This window comes from Pseudopipra pipra, chromosome 3 (genome assembly GCF_036250125.1).
Source record: "Pseudopipra pipra isolate bDixPip1 chromosome 3, bDixPip1.hap1, whole genome shotgun sequence".
Lineage (NCBI taxonomy): Eukaryota > Metazoa > Chordata > Aves > Passeriformes > Pipridae > Pseudopipra > Pseudopipra pipra.
Genome location: NC_087551.1, coordinates 47,652,074 through 47,671,013, shown reverse-complemented (window position 1 = coordinate 47,671,013; position 18,940 = coordinate 47,652,074). Strand labels below are relative to the sequence as shown.

The 18,940-nt window shown below is 42.4% G+C and overlaps 1 protein-coding gene across 1 annotated transcript in view; it reads right to left on the bottom strand.

The window, feature by feature from the left end:
* The window catches only part of AGPAT4 (1-acylglycerol-3-phosphate O-acyltransferase 4), a 74,857-nt gene extending 59,694 nt beyond the window's left edge, over window positions 1–15,163 (bottom strand). Inside the window, exons 1-2 of the mRNA XM_064648989.1 lie at window positions 15,030–15,163; window positions 233–463 (exon numbers count right to left, since the gene is read on the bottom strand). Of these exons, the coding sequence (XP_064505059.1) occupies window positions 233–410 (178 nt within the window). The 5' untranslated portion in view covers window positions 411–463; window positions 15,030–15,163. The remainder of the gene's footprint in view (window positions 1–232; window positions 464–15,029) is intronic.
* Window positions 15,164–18,940: the final 3,777 nt, after the last annotated feature.

Here is an 18,940-nt window from a genome sequence, read left to right as displayed (position 1 = left end):
CTTGATGGATAGCCAAATGAGAGGCATTCTTTCTTCAACATCCTGAGTCCAGCAAGTATTCCAGTATAAAAGGGCAAAACATTTCAACACAAGAAGACATTTCAACAAAGCATACATCTCTTCACACAAACGCAGGTGCTGTAGGAAGCAGTCACGACCTTACTTTGAAAACCAGTACTTTTCTACCAAAGACAAAACATGAAATACTTTAAAAAACAAAATGAAATCTTACGGCTTGAAATGCAGTAAGACAGCCTGCAGTTGATCCTCCTGAACAGTTGCTTGTTGATTGGCCAAAGAATAAGTGTGAAGAGTTGAATGAAGTTAATGATCAGTCCTGACACTATAAATATGTAGCAGATCAGAAGGTGGCAAATGAATTGAGACTTCAGAAAGCCAATGATGTCCATGATTTGTTGAGAAAGTAAGAGGGTACCTTCGGACACAAAATTCAGAAGACGACCTGCAAAACCAAATAGTATCAGCAGTTACAGAGTGCATTTATTTCTATAAACAGACTTAATATAGGCTTCACATTTTACATTTAAATACACTAAATACACTAAAACGAAACTTATTGTAGAAAAAGCCCTGATGACAATATTTGCAAAAGTAAGTATGGAAAGAGAATACCATATTCTGAATCAATTTACATTTCACTTTGGAAACAAATTTTCACATTTTAATCCTAATTCTACAAAACTCATGAGCATATGACTCCACTCCTTGGACTACAGTACTCCTCTACCAGGTCTTTATTGATAAAAAATGAGTAAATAATCCACTTACATTGTGATTTGAATAGTCTGTACTTTATAAGACATAAACTGTGACATCTGCTATCTTCAAGAGCAGCTCCAAAGTAAACACAAGCTTTAGAGCCTTGTTAGGATTTGTGCCTTTCTCTATAAGCTATGCCAGCCATGCTCTGCAACCTAAAGGGAGCAGCCCTTTAATTCTAGCCTTATTGTCTTATTTCTGTCTCACATTCAAATAACAGTTGATTTTGGCAAGAGAATAAAAGCTTGGCTATGCACAATACACAGAATTTGTTCAATTATTCCTCGAAACTGCAATTCTGTCAGTTATAATCCATAAACTCAGAAAGGAAACATCAATAACAGCAATGACCCATGACCCAGCAGTGTTTTCAGAAAGAAATCAACTCTTAGGTTACCTGAGAAATGTTTTTATAATTTTGGAAAGGTCCAGTCCAACCTCAGCAGTTGAGCATTCAGAGTAAGTGTCCTCTGCAGAGTATTCTGACCTACTAAACACTTTACTGACTTCACCCCACCCTCATTACCACCAACACTATAATGAACACATGATCTCTCAGTAAACACCACCCACCCCAGTATTCTGAATACAGTTAAACAGGAGGTGCTGCCATCTTGTTCCATTCCTCTGCTGTTTCCCCCTCTGAGGTGTAGAAGAGTTTTCCCAGGGAGGAAGTCCTGAGACAGTATTTCTGAATGTGCCAGTCACATGCAATAATAAGAGAGCAGCTGTCAGCATCCCAGGGAATTAATTGATGAAAAAAAATCTTTATGCTTATCCTTTTAGTCTATATGAGACCCCATTTTGTGAGGCACTGAGTCTAGATCAGTGTCCTGAAACATTTGTTTTACTGCCCTTGCTGACTCTGCTTACCACAGCAAAAAGCACACACAAGAATCACTGCAAAGCCTTCGGAAGTTATTTAGCCAGGTCTTCAACCACAAGGAAGATAAAGAAAAATTTAAGAAAGAGAATGGGTACTGTTCTATAATTTATGTAAAGAGTTTATGGCAGTTCCAAGCCTATTATTAGCAGAAAAAATGTGCCCTTTTGTTCCCTTTATCTTGCTGTACTATTCAGTACCACAGCTGACACCAGCTGTAGCTCAGAACGGCAGAACAGGCCTCTATTCTTTGTAGTAACCACTGCCATGATACTAGCAAAAAGCTTGTCCAGCTTTAACCAGCCTTTCTATAAAAGACACGATTCTTAGGGTGGCAGACAATTTACTAGCTGAGGCTTTGACCAAATGCTTTGTTTTTGTTGAAGGCTAAGCAGAATGAGGAATGTCTAGTAAAATTCATTGTGTTTCATTCTCCAGCCCTTCCATTGCACACTCTGAAGACTGAGCCAAAAATGAAACAAAAAAAATAAAAATGAAAAAAAGGCAGAAAACTTCTTTAAAACAGTCAGAATGGAAGAAAGCAACCAGCCGCTTACAAGTGGATGGTTTAAAAGACTGTACAGTGTCCAAAACCCTGATGACTGGGTTTATCCCACCATCCTTGGCTAAAACTGGTCAAAAGTCTTTTTTGAGTTAGTCAGTCTGCTTAATTCCATCCCACAAAATCACTCTAACGTAATTCCCAGAGATCAATAAGGCACTGGATAAAAAATAAAAACAACAGCCATAAATAAAACAGGACTGGAGCGCTATCAACTTACAGCGGAGACCTGAAAACTCACTGTGATATAATCAACAGAAATCTATTGTAGCAAGCAGCCGATCAACAGACTTTGTAACGAGGACGAACCAGTCATTTTGTCCACCAATTAGTCCACCAGCTCTTTTTTTTTTATTAACTTTTTAATATAATAGCAGTCAAACTGCATTAAAATGTTACATTTATGTGAATCATTTACTTCATGCTGGCTCTTTAAAACAAAACTTCATGGAATTAAAATAAACAAACAAAGATGAGATGACCCTGATAAAACAGTTATTGTCTTACAATTTTGTGAAGTCACAGTGGAATCTCAGAAAGCAATTTATTCCTTGCTTTCACAGCTTAGCCATCAAATTTCAATTCTGTAAAGTTTCTAAGATCTGTTTGTAAGACAAACTAAATTTACTTAAGCAGTACCATTGAAATGCATCTAATTGAGCTTGCTTGCAAAAAGAACAAGAAGCCAGAGACACTACTCAAATTTTTATTTTCTGAAAAGTAGGGAGACTACACAGAATAATTTTCTCTTCTAATTAAATGCAAGCTGTTTTTCCTACAGAATTTGCAACTCAAGCACTGTATACAGAGTGCTAGCTAAGTGTTGTTTCTCAGACATAAGCTCGTTCTTATAAGTTTTTTTTTTTTAATATGATGGTTTTTGGACTGTTTTCATACCCAAACTCCAAGAAATACAGTTTATTCTTGGTACAAGCAACAAAAACAATCAGTTCTGATCTTATGAAAGAGATCTAGAAACTTGCTTTTTAAAAGTTCATGATGAACATCTTCCACTTACTCTTTGTCTTACTAAAGCTCCTCATGGGTAACATCAATATAACACCAGTTTAAGTGTTAAAAGAATCAGGTCTTTAATTCTTAATCCATGATGCTGGTTTAATAAATTACACTGATTTCCTTGTAGATAATGACTGAAAATTACAGCAGTCTTTTGAAAACAAAAGGGCCAATCAATGCATTTTCTCAAAAGCTATTAAGATCAGAGAGCTGCCAAGAAGCTCTATTCTATCAAACACCCTTTAAAATTAATTAGGAGAAAATGGCCAGCTAGTGCATCTACACCAGACAGGGGCATTCCTTAATAACAGTTTTCCTTCGGATACAGGACGAGACTCAAACCTCAAATGTCTGTCTAGGGAGCAAGTCAACAAGCATCTATTCATGTGACTAAGAGATCACATGATCAGGTTTAAAAGCAAACTACACAGCTATCCATTCTAACTCTTTTTCCTCCAAGTTTCATTCTTCAGCAAGATCCATTGTGTCTTCTACTTCAACTACTCTCAGGATTTCCTTCTGCTTAGAAAAACTGACGAGGAGGACATAGAAGTGATATGCAAGGTGAACAATTCCATGCCAGCAGTGGCTGCTGCCAGTGAACTGTTCTATTTTATACTTTATCTTTTATACTTTCATACTTTATATTCCATGTTTTGAGACTACAACTAGAGATCTCATAGCAAACACAACTGTTTGCACTTCTACAGAAAGCACAAGAATGAAGCAAAGAACTGTCACTCACTGTTTCCAAAGTTTATGTAGTAAATAGTGTCCTTGGAGTCTGGAAAGTAATATAATACTTATTTGACAGCATTTAGATTGAGCTGATATTGTCCATACTTACAAATAGAGGAAAGTCAGCGCTATACCTCTTTTTTTTTCAGTACAATGTATTTCAAGCTTACGCAAAAGTTTTCACTTAAGTCTACTCTTTGATGAAGTCCTTAAATGCTTTGCTGCAATCTAAGAACAACCAAACTGATGATGCCGCTGCCTATTCTTGCATTTTCTCATATTTGGATGGACGAGTTACAGAGATTATGAAAATATCTCAGGTCAGATTAAGCAGTTTCAGTGGTGCCTCTTAAGCGAATTTCAGTTGCCATCAAAACCCCTGTACTTGTCACTGGTGAGGCCACACCTCAAGTACTGCATCCAGTTCTGGGCCCCTCACTACAAGATGGATATTAAGGTGGGGGAGCATGTCCAGAGAAGGGCAACTATGCTGGTGAAGGGTCTAGAGCACAAGTCCTATGAGGAGTGGCTGAGGAGCTGGGATTGTTTAGCCTGGAGAAAAGGAGGCTCGGGGGGACCTCATCACTCTCTACAACTACCTGAAAGGAGGTTTAGCCAGGTGGGCATCAGTCTCTTCTCCCAGGCAACTAGGGACAAGATGAGAGGACACAGCCTCAAGTTGTGCCGGGGGGGAGGTTCAGATTGGACATCAGGAGAAATTTCTTACAGAAGGGGTGATTAGACATTGGAATGGACTGCCCAGGGAGGTGGTAGTCGCAGTCCCTGGAGGTGTTTAAGGAAAGACTGGATGTGGCACTTAGTGCCGTGGTCTAGTTGACAAGGTGGTGCCAAGGGTCTCTGAGGTCTTTTCCAACCTAAGTGATTCTATAAGTCTGTGAAAACAGCACAGATAGCAACACTTTATTTCACATTCAAGTCCATTTTAACAACACTGCTGTATATGAAATGCATATGCAAAGCAAGTCGCAAGAAGCCCTTGTGCTCTTCTCTTTCTGCCTGTGAACATCAAAAGTTAGAAAAAAGTGAGGTCATGTCCTGTATGTATTCACCTACACAGAGAATATCTTTACTCACCACATTAAAAAAATCCCCCAAACCAACCAAATCTGGAGGAAGAATTATCCATCTATTTCCTTCAAGCTTAATTAGGGTTTCAATCACTTCCTACCTCCCTCAAAGGCAACTACTAGAGCATTATCCCCTGTGTTGGGTTTATATGACAAGGTTTTGGTAGTCAGGGGGGCCGCAGAGATGGTTTCTGTGAGAAAACACCAGGAGCTGCCCCACATCAAATAGAGCCAGTTCCAGACAGCTCCAGAAGGGACTCATCACTGGCCAAAGCTGAACCCATGAGCGACACTAGTGGCATCTCTGTGATAATGTTCAGGAAAGGATTAAAAAATGTTGTGGGTTTTTTTTTTTTACAGCAGCTGTGAGTGAGGAGTGAGAAACACATGAGAGGAACAGCCCTGCAGACACCAAGGTCAGTGAATAAGGTGGGGAAGGATGTGCTCCAGGCACTCTCCTGCAGCCTGTGGTGAAGACCACAGTGAAGCAGGTTATCCCACTGCAGCCCATGAAAGACCATGGCAGAACAGATATGCACAGTGCAGCCTATGGAGAACACCTCAGGAGGCAGCAGATGCCTTGTGAATACGCAGCTTATGGACAGGAGCCCACTCAGCAGCAGGTTTTGTGGCAGGGACGGCAGCCCAGGGGGTCCCAGGCTGGAGCAGTCTTTTTCTGAAGAACCATACCCTGTGGGAGGGACCCAAGCTGTAGTAGAGGAATAGCACAGTGAAGAAGGAACAGCAAAGAGGAACTGTTAAGAATCAACTGCAACCCCTCTTCCCCACCCGCTTGCACCACTTGGGGTGCAGCAGCGAGGTAGAGTCTACAATCAAGCTGAACCTGGGAAAAAGGGGGGACTTGAGACAAAGGTGGTTTTAGTTTAGGCTCTGTTTTTCACTGCTCTACTTTCTTACCAGCTGAAAGTAAATTATACCAAACTTCCCCAAGTAGAGTCTGTTTTGACCATTACGGTAACTGGTGAGTGATCTCTCTGTCTTTATCTCAACCCACAAGGTTTTTCACGCTATTTTCTTCCCTTGTCCAGCTGAGGAAGGGGAGTGAGGGAGCAGTTTGATGTCAACCTGGAGGGCAGCCAAGGTCACTGAAGAAGTGAAAGTAACCAAGAAGTTTTTGAAATGGTTATCATAGCATAATGCTTTCCCCTTGTCCTTTTTTTATTTTCTTCCTGCTGTAATCTAACATAGGGAAAACAGCTATGCAAACTCTGCATGCCTGCCAGGACGGAAGTTCTCTCTCTTTGTATGCGTACTCTGCTGGCAAAATGCACAGCAGAGCTGTGTTAGCCTCAATGCTCATCCCAGCAACAGAGGAAAGTGTTTATAGAGCGAGGTAAGGAGGATGACAGCAAGCCCAGGAGAGGCATGCATAGTCTGGGAAGAAGTGGGAAAGATGGGGAGTCACTGCCCAAGTTCTGATGAGAAGCAGCTCAGTCTTGCTCCTTCTTCCAGAAGGATGAAATATTCAGGGAGAAGGGAGCTGGACAAGGAAGCCATAGGGAGCTGAACATAAACACATCAATACAAAACTCCTTGGAGATGCAGCATTTAAGGACTGCAGGGCTTGACACTGAGGGAAGCTATTTATTTGAAGAGAGTAAACTCCTTAAGTTAAGCAGTTCTATTCCAAGCTCCTAAAGAGATCCTCAAAAATTCATCAGGGTGAACTATAGCAGTTATCTCGGGTGCAGAACATGAAGTTCACAAAAATAGCACAGGAAGACAAGTTGCTTCTTTCCAGAATGCCAGGTGTTGCTCTTCAACTGTTTCCCATTGGCTTGGAAAAAATACATTTAAGAGATGCATTAAGATACTCAAGACCTAAATGAGTCTATCAGAGTTCAGCCCCAGACTTCAGTTTCAGGGACCACCATGTCCCTCTGTTTTGTATTTTACTTCTCTGGGTCCACTAACCTAAAAAGTCACTTGCACTGCCACCGAGGGCAATACAATGCACACAAGTAAAATTTAGGGACTGAGCAGGGGAGCAGGACTAAACAACAAAAAACTTACAAGACAGAATACTGAGTACTTAAGCAGGATGTGGGCTATGCTGTCACACAAATAAGAGCAACCTGGATAGTTCCTCAAAAATAACCAAGGCGAATAACCACAAAGGGTCTAGGACAGACACTCAGCTATATCACACGTTCATAGCAATTTAATACTTTATTTATAGACAACATTAAGTGCTTAGTCAAGGTAACCAGGCCCACACATTATTGTCATCTGGCACCCTCTTCTATAAAAAACAATTCCCCCAAAATGTGTTTTTAACAAGGCACTTTACTGGATGATCTGGCTTTCTGCAAAAGTCCAGGTGGCTGAATCTGAATGTCTGCAACAAACTAAGCCTTCGCAAATACAAATGTATGTATGTCCATAAGTACAGATGCTTTTGCATTTATGATACAATAAATTTTGTACAGAAGTCATGGACTATTTGAGGCAACTGCACATTTGAGTATACAGACTGGAGTCTGTTTAGTTAAGCATTGGTCCTCAAGGCACAGCCTCTGAGAAATCTCTCATTGGTGAGATCAATACCATCACTGATGTACACAGGAAATTAACACATTAAAAACTACAGAGGCAGCAGGGGCAGTACAGCAGGATGTTGTCACCTGCACTGTGAATGTAGCATGAAGGGCGCACTCATCACCTCTACACTGGGCATTTCAGGAACAGATCCAACACAATAGTAGCTACTGAGTTCTTCAGTGGTTATTATAAAAACATTTCTTTTAGAAAAACCCAGAGAAATGGGGGTATGGAAGAAGGTTGACAAAGGATTATTCAGAAGCTGGTGTAAAACCAGGGTTGCTCTTTTTATTTTTAAACTGTGCTGGGAGTCCAAACATTTTCTTGATAAGAGATAAGCTTTGGAAAGAAGGCCTCTCCTATGAAGACTCATGGCTTATGCTTGTCTAACAGCTCTTGCTTTGTTTTAAAGAACTGTAAAATACATTCACAGCAATGCAAAGGGTCAGCACAAGGTACAGTAACTGCCCATACTCTCAACAGTCAAAATACCTCCCCCAACATCCAAACCAGCTTTACGTGTGAGACAACAAGGAAACATGGATCACATTTAGTTCAAATTAAATGAAATATTAATCCTCCTATTCTTACTCACTGTGAGTTATTTGCGAAGTTAGACTACAAAAATGTCATCTCCTAACTCCAGTTCTGCATCAGACAAACATAAGCAGTAGCATCCAGGCAAAGTTTCACATCCACTCAGCAGATGCAGTAGCATGAGCATTGCATTTCTATATGCAAGATCAAATCCTTTATATATAGGATTAGAAAACAGTGTGGATTTTGTCCATTTTTTTCCTGGATTTATCCATCACCTCTGATATGAAAAGCTACAGCCATTTAGAAAATACTAGAGAAGTAAATCTGTCAAGATTTTTCTTACTGCCCCTCTCTTACACACCGGGAACTTAGAACCACACTCAGAGAGAGCTTGTGACAGTCACATGGCAAATCCATAGCACAGCTAACACCAAACCCACAATCTGCTAGTTCCCCAGGCCCCAGCTTTCAATACAAAATGGTACTTCATCCTCCTTTATTTGCCTTCTTACCCATGCTCGAGTTTTCCTTGCAACATCTTCTGAAAGGCCACGCATAGAGATTAGAGAGAGAATGGACACGTTCCACAAGGACCTTCAATGGCACCAAATGATGCATGCAGGAAACAGTACAACTCACGATGTATGCACTGATCTAATGAACTCTACTTTCCCTTCCTTTCTCCATTCCTCAATAAATGAAAACCAAGTATTCATCAACTTGGATGGTTCTGTACTATAAACTGTAAGGTACAACTTTAGTACCAAGTTGGCACATCTCTCTCATTATTCCTACCCGAGAAGGAATTAAAGGCATTGATAGATGCTACGAGAACAACAAACAGAATAAAAAAATCATCAGCAATGGGAAAAAGATAACCTTCTTTCCTTAGTACACTCCCATAAAACAGCCTCTTCATATTTTCTGGAATTGCAATTTACATTTTAGTAATTTTGGGCAGTCTCTTTAAGCCTTTTACGAAGAGTCAAATTTCTAACTTGTGTTGCCTTGTTGTTTTGTGCATTTAAAAAAAGCCAGAAAGAGTAACTAAAGAATAACCTAGAATTTGTGGCAGCAATAATCTTACCAAAAAAAATTTGTGCAAAGTGGCAGAAACAGGGCATGAATCACTGAGCTGAGAAATACACCATGGTGACACTGGTTTACAAGTGGGACTTCCACCACCAGACTGTGGGCTGGTAACAGATTTTCTACTGTCCCAAAAACCCAGTATAAATACTTTTACCATGGTGCCTCTCTCCAACCAGCTGTATGGCCTGTTGGAGACAACCACATTCTCCCATTTAACGGGTCTCAGCCATGCTGCCAACGCTGCCACAAATGCAACATGTACATGGCACAGACCACATTCTTTGTGCTTCTAAATCACAGAGATATGAAGGAACAGCACTGACCTCCTCCATGAGGGAATCCAAAAGCTTCCAGTACAAATCACAAGAAATTGTTAACACTGCTGGAAATTACATGCCATTCACCTAATTACAGCTCCAAGTGAGCTGTTAGGTTATCTTCGATGACAGTAGACTATCTCCTTCAGCTAAGCCATTTGCATAATTTTAATTAATATGACATAACATTAGTATGCTCTTTGAATACTAAGGACACATTAAGCAGAAAAGACTCACAAGGCTTTTTTTTGATCTCCCAGTATTGATTTAATTTTTCGGTATTCTATCATATGACACTGAAGAGTATGAGGTAGCAGAATTTCTCCTTTATGAAAATTGCATCCCAAAATTGGAAATGACAACACAAACAGGCTACAAAAGATGTAGCCTCACCAAAACAGAGATACACAGGATATTAATATTTATTCATTAAATACTGTCTAATGGTTCTTTCTGTAGAAAATAGTTTAACTGAAAAATGAAAGTGGCAGGGAAGCTCTCAGATTTATTATTTGAAGAAAACCAATTTTTGCCTTTAAGAGGTAACACCAAATACCTAGAAAAACATCTTACAGCTGAGATGTGGTTGGCATGGTTCCAAAAAATAAGATGCTAGCTTCAGTGAAAAGCTCAGCTGTACGTACACGCAAAACAACTAGACATCCAGATGCCAGGTAAAAACCCAAATAAACATGGTGACAGCTTTACCCATATTTCAGCAGTTCCATTCTACATCAGTTTTCACTCACCTCTGCCTCATGTGATACGAGTGTTCAGAACTGTTTTGCCACACCATGAACTCAGAATACTTTCAACCTCCTCATTCTCCCTGATCATCAGTCCCCTAACAGCCTGATTTAATTTAAGAACTCCAGAGAATAAAAGCCTTTATCACAAACACCAGATTTATCAAGTCCAGTAATAAAGGTAGGTTTCTTTTTGGACCTGATTCAAATCCTGTTGAAACCAAAAGAAATCTCTCAACAAGCTTCAGTAGTCCTTGTTGTTTACCAAACATTATGACTCCAAACCAATCAATGATCTTGTATTCTCAGCACCTAAAGCCAGGGCTAGTCAAAACCACCTTAAACATCAGCAAAATCATTCTGAGATAGTGCCTGATTCAGCAGCATTTACTTTACTGGATAGCAAGTGTGCAGATGCTAACAGTTACTAAATACACTGCTAAGAATCCAGTAATATTTTTATAAATTTTGCACTAAATTAAGCATTAAGTACATCAACGCCTACTTGGATTTTCTACACCACCTCTGAACAACTGCAGGAGCCCAAGTCCTTTTAAAAGCCTGGTTTTGAGAATTTCTCCTTCTAACTTCAAAATATATTTGAGACAGTTTTACAAGGCTTAAAATACAAAATGAAGCTTTTCTCTGTCTCCATCTTGGATGAAATGCAGTGTTTATGCACACGGTCAGAGGCAAAGGCATGTAAAAAACTTATAGTGACACACAGAATCACAATATTAACCCCTGACAACCACCTGTGACTTAAAGGAGTAAAACCTCATAGATGGTTCAAGTGCAGGTGTAGCCTGCTGCAGACAAAATCCTTCTAGACCTTCCAGAAGTGCAAAGCAGCATCTGCAGTAATGGTATTTTCCAAAGTGCTGAAAAGCATGTTAAGAGACAAACTATGATGTGTGAGAACACAGATAATGTGGACACAGGGGAATAAGCAGGACACAGTTTAACTTTCACACAGTAGCTGTCACTTGAAATCATGTGCCATTTCTACATATAGAATTCCCCCAAATATGTTCTTTCTCTGTCTTTAACAGCAGGTTTTTAAGTTGAGTCTTACCCTTTCTCTGATAGGTAAAAAACCTTGCATAGTCTGCAACTGAATCAGCATAGGAAAACCTTTTCATTCATATGGATGCTACTGGAAAAACATGACTGAAATTTAACTTTGTTGGTCTGACTAAAAAGAAATCTGGTACAAGTCAGAAATTTTTAACATGTTAATAAACAGTCCCACATGCAAGTGAAATCGGTGTGCTTGTCTTTGCCTGCAGCTCCTTACCTTCTGCCAAATAAACCTTCTCTCAGTGACCTCTATCTCTGACTTCTTTCCAGCCTAGAGCTGGTTAATTGCCTTTCCCTGTTCCTGTTATTTATGCTACAGTAGAAACCTCAAGCCAGGTCAGCCCTTTTGCAAGCAGCAGAAAATTATTTCAGCGTAAAGCTCTTCTTAGCAGAATGTAACAAGACAGACAGAAGGGCGGAAGGTCAAAACAAAGGCATAGAAATAAAAAGGCTTTAAGTTCAAGTTGAAGAGCAGACCACTAGCAGGACCACAACCCAGCATCTCCCAGCTGTGGGTTCACTACAGTTGTTAAGCCAGTTCCTAACACATGACTTATGTACCTTTTCAGCAAATCTATTACAGCCATCATCTTTTTCTCACATTATCAAAGAGGGATCTTTGCAGTATCTTCATCCTTGCCACAACAGTTATTCTCATTAATTTCCATTTCCTCTTTCCCTGACCTTACCTTGGACCCTACCTCATCTCTAGTTGGAAGCAGTGGAGGAGGACAGGGGAAAAGCATGAAAACAAAGTGAGTCAGCAGTTTCCGAGCAGCACGGGAGCATTAGTCACAGGTGATCAGGGTACTGACCACACAGTCAGATGTGAATAAGCCCAAGACCACTAAACAACAGATTGGTGAGCAAACTTTCCCAAATGCCTGAAACTGAATCACTGGACAAAGCCACCCCACAGACAAAGCACTTCAGGGAAAAAACACATACTCAGCTGCCACATACCAGTGCTGAAACGCAACAAAGCACACAGGGTACCACTGTCAGTCTCCTTTCTAGTTCCTTTACAAGAAAGCCCACTGCATTCAGCACAGCAAAATCAAACGCACTTGAGAGACGACTGCCTTGACATAAAATATTTTCCCTTATGAGCGAGGCCCACAATTGCAAAAGCTTTCACTGAGCAAAGCATATGCACAGTGCACTACTATACATTGTTGCCCTCTTGCTGATCTGCTCCCTTATCAGGACATACCAACAGCAGTAGCAGGGATGCTGTTAGTTAGGGAAGTGTTGGTCTACGTCACGCAGTGGAAATTTGAATGTTTTAATTTTAAGACCAAATTACTAATCCAAGTTTTGAGGGCCACAGTGCTCATTTGTAACACAAGAACAGTATCTTGCTACCCTCAGCACAGCTGTGACAGTGTCTTCCTGTATGAAGAGATTTCAAGGGGCATTACTCCCAGTCTTCACCTTCTAGCATTAAAAACAGGGTACACAACCGAAAAAATTAGCCAATCCTTTTCAGCAGGGCAGCATACAGCCATAGGATTCTCATCCATCACCTGCAGAAAATTCTTCTCCTACAGAGCTCTCCTCTGTTATGGTACAGTAAGTACATTAAACTGTAAGTGATGTAAAACTGTCACTCCAGCAGAGCATGCCTCACTCCAGAGATGAACACTGCTTCAGTGCCTCTGCAATTTGGCTGGACAGAACATAACTTACTAAAAAAACAACCTCCCCACCAAACTGACACCTACTATGTTTCAAGAAACACAGTTCATTATTGTCCTCTGGGCACAGCATTCTTTGGTCTGTGACTCTGGGCAAGTGCTCACCTCTCTGCAGTTTCTCCACTCCTAAAATATATTACTTACAGCTTTTTGTGAAGCATTCACTAAAACCTGTTAAAAGTGCTTGCCAACAACACAACTAAACCTTGCTTAAGAGCAACCTTTATCCATCAGCAGCTTGCAACAGTTTCTCTGTTCACTGTAGGCTTTCCAATAGATTCTTCCCCATGAAATTTGGTCCTGTCATCCACAAAACACAGTCAGTTTCACTTTTCGATACAGCTTATTCAGGCACTGTTAATGCAAAACATTCGTAGGAAAGAGCAAAGCTATACAAAATATTTACACAAATTTCTAAAGTGAATAAATGTGTTTTAATCCACAGTATTTGGAAAACCATGGCATTATATCAGATACAAGCAGCTACAGAAAGCTGCTGGTCAGTAAATGACAGCAAACATTTAGAACACATCAACTATTCTAATGATCCATGCAGTCAGTCTTTATACACAAGTAGGAAGGTATATATCAACAGACTTCTGTATGTCTACAGCAATCTTATGGTGAACATGAGAAGCTGGAGAAAAAAAAAGGCTACAAATTTTGGCTTAAGTTGTTCCACAACGGTTTCTCTACTCCACCAGTTTTCAATTCTTTTGCTACTCACTCTTAGTGTGAAGTCATTATCAGTACAAGCTGAGGCTACAATTGCCCAATACAACTTCCTGAGTGGGATACATTAATGCTTTTAAAGAAAAGCTTGGGTTTCTTTGTTTGAGAGTTTCTGGAGCCGTCTACCTCTTTTAAACCATTTTCAGTTTTCATGTAGCAGCAAGGTTGCTCTCTCCCGCACAAGCACCTGCCTAACGTACATCATGCTTAGATATCGGCACACTTAAAACTCTTAGGAACGCATAACAAAGATAAAGACCAGAAGTCGGTGCGACAGTGCTGAAACAGACTCTCTTGTGGGGTTGTCCTTTCAGCCATTCGAGTAAGTGCTCACTTGTTGAAATAAATGCTAAAAAGCATAACTTGTTACCTAAATATCCTTCAACGCATGGTATCAGACGACACATTTTAAGTTCGGGGCTGTTATTTAATTCACCTTAAACATCTTCATGAAGATAGGCACACAGGTGAAATCAGAGCTCCGACAACACGTGAGCGCATCACCAGGGAGGCAGACTGCCCCTCCCCTCCGCCTCAGCTCATGGACTTCCAGGTACCGCGGACAGAACAGCCGCCACGACCGATCAGTGACTGAGCCCGCCCGCTCCGGACAGGCCACTGGGGCTCGCTGTGACCGAGCCCGCCCGCTCCCACCGGGGCTCGCCGCGCCCGCTCGCTCTGGAGCGGCGCCTTCGGGGAGGCGGCACGAAGCGGGCGATTGCACCCGCCCGTTCCCACGGCAACCGCACCGCCCGCCCCCTCCCTCCCCAGCCACCGCCAGCCCCGAGCGGGGAACACCGAAGGGAAAGTGGAAGGCGCCGCCGGCGGAGGGGAGCTCGGCGGGGCTGGGCCGCCGTAGCTCCGCCGTTTCCACGGAAACCCCGGCGGCCGCGGGCAGCGCTCGGCACACAAAGGGGGCCAGCGGGCGGCAGGAGAATTGCCGGCGCCGGCGGGAGAAACGACGCGGCGGGTCCGGGAGGCGGCGGCGAATAAGTCAGGGAACTTGTGCCCGCATCCCGCGCCCCGCCGGCAGCAGCCGGCCCCTCGCCTCGCCGCTACAGCGCGCCGCGGGGCGGCTGCGCCGGGGAGGGGCTGCGTCCGGATGCCTTTTCCTCCGGGGTAGCACGGCAGGCGGAGGAGGGAGGGCGGCCCCGCACCTGAGGAACGCGCAGGTCGCCAGGGGAAGAGCACGTACCTGGCGCCGGCGGGCCTGGGCACGGGTGCCGCGCTGGGGCGCCGGGAGCGGGCGGCGGCCGAGCCGCACCGGCTGCCACTACTTCGCACGCGGCGGGAGCGGGCGGGCGGCTCGGGCGGGGCCGCCAGGCTCCACCCGCCGGGCGGCTCCACTCCGGCAACAGGGCGCCCCTCGCCTCCCTTCCCCTCCCCGCCGCCGCCAACATGTCACTTCCTCCCGGGGCGGCGGGAAGGCGCGACCCCTCGCCGCACCGGCGTCGCCCGCCTTTCGGGGCGAGCCGAGCGGGCGAGCCACCGGCGCCGCTCCGCGCCCGAGGAAAGGCGGCCGGCTCCGAGGAGGGAGTCGGGGCCAGGGGAGCGGTGGCCCGGTGGAAGGGGCGCAGAGCAGCGCCCGTCCCCTGAGGGCCGCCGGTGTCAGGGTTGACCGCTCGTCATCCCTTACCGGGGCAAACGTGGGGTAGAGGTGGAGAGGGAACTGTCGCGCGGTGATGGGCACCTGTGACTATCTGCTTCTTCCAAGCAGAAACCGGGCAACAAAAATCAACTCCCTGGCCTGCGTGTAGAAAGATAAATGTCGATGGCAGCCATCCAAGCAGCGAGTACCCTGACACACAAGAGTCACTCTATGTGACAACGCAAACATTTGCTGTCAGGCTCTGACTGTGAAGTGAAAAGCAGCTTCTGTGACTAGAAAATAGCTAGAACTGAGTCTATTAAACATTCAAAGCATCGGAAGGGGATGATGCCTGGGATGACATGTTTTAAAAGTCTGACCCTCTGGCTGCATTTTAAAGAAAGGGATACCTCCAGGCAGAGGGAGAAGACTTAAAATCCCTGAATGAGGTACTTAATTATGGAGAGTGACTGGGTTTGTAGCACAGCTATGTCCTAAGTATCCCCAACTAGCTACTTGAAGCAGCTTTGTGTACTACATATACTGATTCTTGGAGTGTTATTCCAAGGTATCTCAGTCAGTGTCTAGGTGTTATACTGAGAGCCAAGGGTCCAAAAATCAGGCACCCTGATGCTGAGTGTGGTAGTGTCCGAACATCTTTTATCTGTCCTTAAGACCAAACTCTCTGGAACTGGTTATTTGTATGTTCTGATTTTCTGTGAAGCCATAATAAAAATCTGTCTTGTCACTTTCATTAGTGTTAAGCTGCAGCTGAATGTAATAGGCTTTATGGATGCTTTACACCTGAGAAAACTCTCCAGTGGAGAGATGAATCCTAGTTTTGATACCATTGATCTGTTTCTCAAAGATCTAACTGGGAAAATGTGAATAATAAAACCCTCTTATTTAAGTAAAGTTTCTTCAGGTCTTAATTTTGGCATTTCCTTGTTCTGAGTCTTGGTTTGCAACCTCAATGCAGTTTTTTTCTTGTTGCTTATGGATATGCAGATATTTTATTTGCATTGGGCAGGACTCAAGAGTTGAGTCGGGAACTTATACCAGTCAATGATATCTTCTAGCTATCCATCACTGCCTGAAACAGGTAACTTTCAGTGAGTTTCCCTGTAAGAAATAAACACACAAAACCTACACAATTCAAACCCCCCTATGGTCCCACAGGGCAAAGCATGCACTGAGTTGGTAAGGAGCCCAGTTATCTCTCATGGCTGAAGTGAAATTAACTGCTTGCTGGTTCTCACAGCTGAACCCTAACCCTGCTCACCACGTGCACTTTTAAATGACTTGTGAATTTGACTTCAGAAATTTTATTGCTGGCAAAACCTTATCTATCCTGGAAAGTTCTGTGGTTCTAGCTATGCCAGCCTAGAGAAAAGAGGAAGCACCCCTGGTGTTGAATGCTGCCAGACTGATAGGGTGGATACTAATTCAGGATACACTATGATATCTGCTGTGAGCAGCTGGACTCAAAAACTCCAATTTGCTCTTGCTGCATGTCTTATGGTTAGATTCTCCAATATCTAATATGGTGTGGATTATAAAAGGTTCATTTCCTGCATTCAAAGCATTCAGAATGGTCCTCTTCTGTGTAGGCTGAGTGTAATAAAGGCTGAACTGCAGGCTGTCCCTCCATGCAGGCAATAAACAGGAAGAGTTTCCTGTACTTGGCTTACTCGTCTTTATGAAAAACTGTGGGAAAGTAATTGTGTCTGAAATCTCTGCTGCTTTTTGGGGATTGATTAAAATCAGCTAACAATGTCAGGAATTATTATAAGGACTGTTGCATATAGCATGACTGCACAATTTTTTTTCCTCTAGGAAATCAGATGGAAATATGTGTACATAGGTTAATATATGCTGACAGTTTATTTAAATATGGAAACCAAAAATGAAAGGTACTGATGCAATGCGTTGTTGTAATGATAGAAATCCTAATATAGATGCAGGTGTATCAGTTTAAATAGGCCATTGGCAGAGTGGCATTGAAAATCACACTCATAGCCTGTGTAATAAATTTTCTGGGCAAGTTTTTCTAGTGTGGACTAACCTTAAGTGTGACTCCTGCCATCTTCTCCCCTGCCTCAGCTGTACAGTGGATCCACTGCTTTCATATAGAAAACCCTACTTCCTTGGACAGAAGCCACACAGTACCCACAAATGGAACCATCCTGTTAAAACTAAACACTGGGGCCACAGTTACTTTTAGGATAGACTCATTCTTTAATTGAATAGGTATTAAAAAAAGAACTATGTGAGATGCATTACAGGAATTAAGGTTCAGACTGTCCAATTTGACCCTTTACAAAGACTAGTACCTACAGAAAGAATACTAGCTGAGATAACAAAACCCATTTATTTTAAAATAGTTATTCTTTCAGCGTGCTTTATTTTCTGCAACAAGTCCATGACTATTGATCAATTATGTTGCATTTATAATTTTTAAAGAACAGTATTCCTTTAATAAATATCAAAGATCCTACCATACAAAATGTTTTCCAAATGGCTCTCTGCAGAATTAGACCAAATATTTTCACATCTGCTGCATCCACAAAATAAATACTCCTTATATGCATGCAAATATTATTTCTACAGCTGTTTTATGTATTCAACTTGAGCCTACCTCTGAGGAGAAGAGGATCCTTTGTTTCTCTTTACACACATATCTAATACAAATGCCAGTGTTGTTCTTCTTGTTTTCTTAAAGCTTGATTAAAATGAAGACTTATGAGTAGACCACTTCAGGCTCAAACTTGGTGATGCTGGTAACTGGCTTCATACATACCTATATAGATGTACCTATATGTGCAGGTGACAGAGCAGATATTTTAGGCACACACACAGACACATGCATGCACACACATTCACACGCATACAAACACCTACCCTGTGGCAGGAGGAAATCTTGCAGCTCACATCAAACACAATTCAGAGAGTGACTAAACAGTGAGGGATTCAATGGCACCTTGGAAATGTAGAGATGCAACATCGATTACTGGCATGGTCATGGGTGTGCGTGGGTGAAATTCCTACAAGACCATAGAGGAAAGATCCCTTTAGAGCTGCAGAGGAAAGGGTTATTAAGAGGGTACTCAGGAAACTGCAGGATAACTCAGATAAGAAACTGCAAAAGAAAAATCTTGATCTGAACAACTTGGAAGCTGGAGTAGCACAGACCCTGTAAAAACAGATCCTGCTTATGCATAACTGTTTACATCACGTAAGCAGCACATTGGCTGCTCTCCAAGTCTTCAAGGGCAGTATCTAATCTGCATATATAGTTACACAGACATTTACAGTTGGAAACAAATCTCACAATCAGTCACTCTTTTTGCTTGTATATGTACATTTTCTCACCTAGAAAAGGAAATAGCTGCTTCAGTGTGATAAGGACAAGGCTGCTTTATGTTGCAATAATGTGTAGAGATGAGCTATGTGAGGCTGCCATGTCAAACTTTTACGAACTTATGTAAAAAGGCAATGCCTGCAATAAGTTGTTCTGC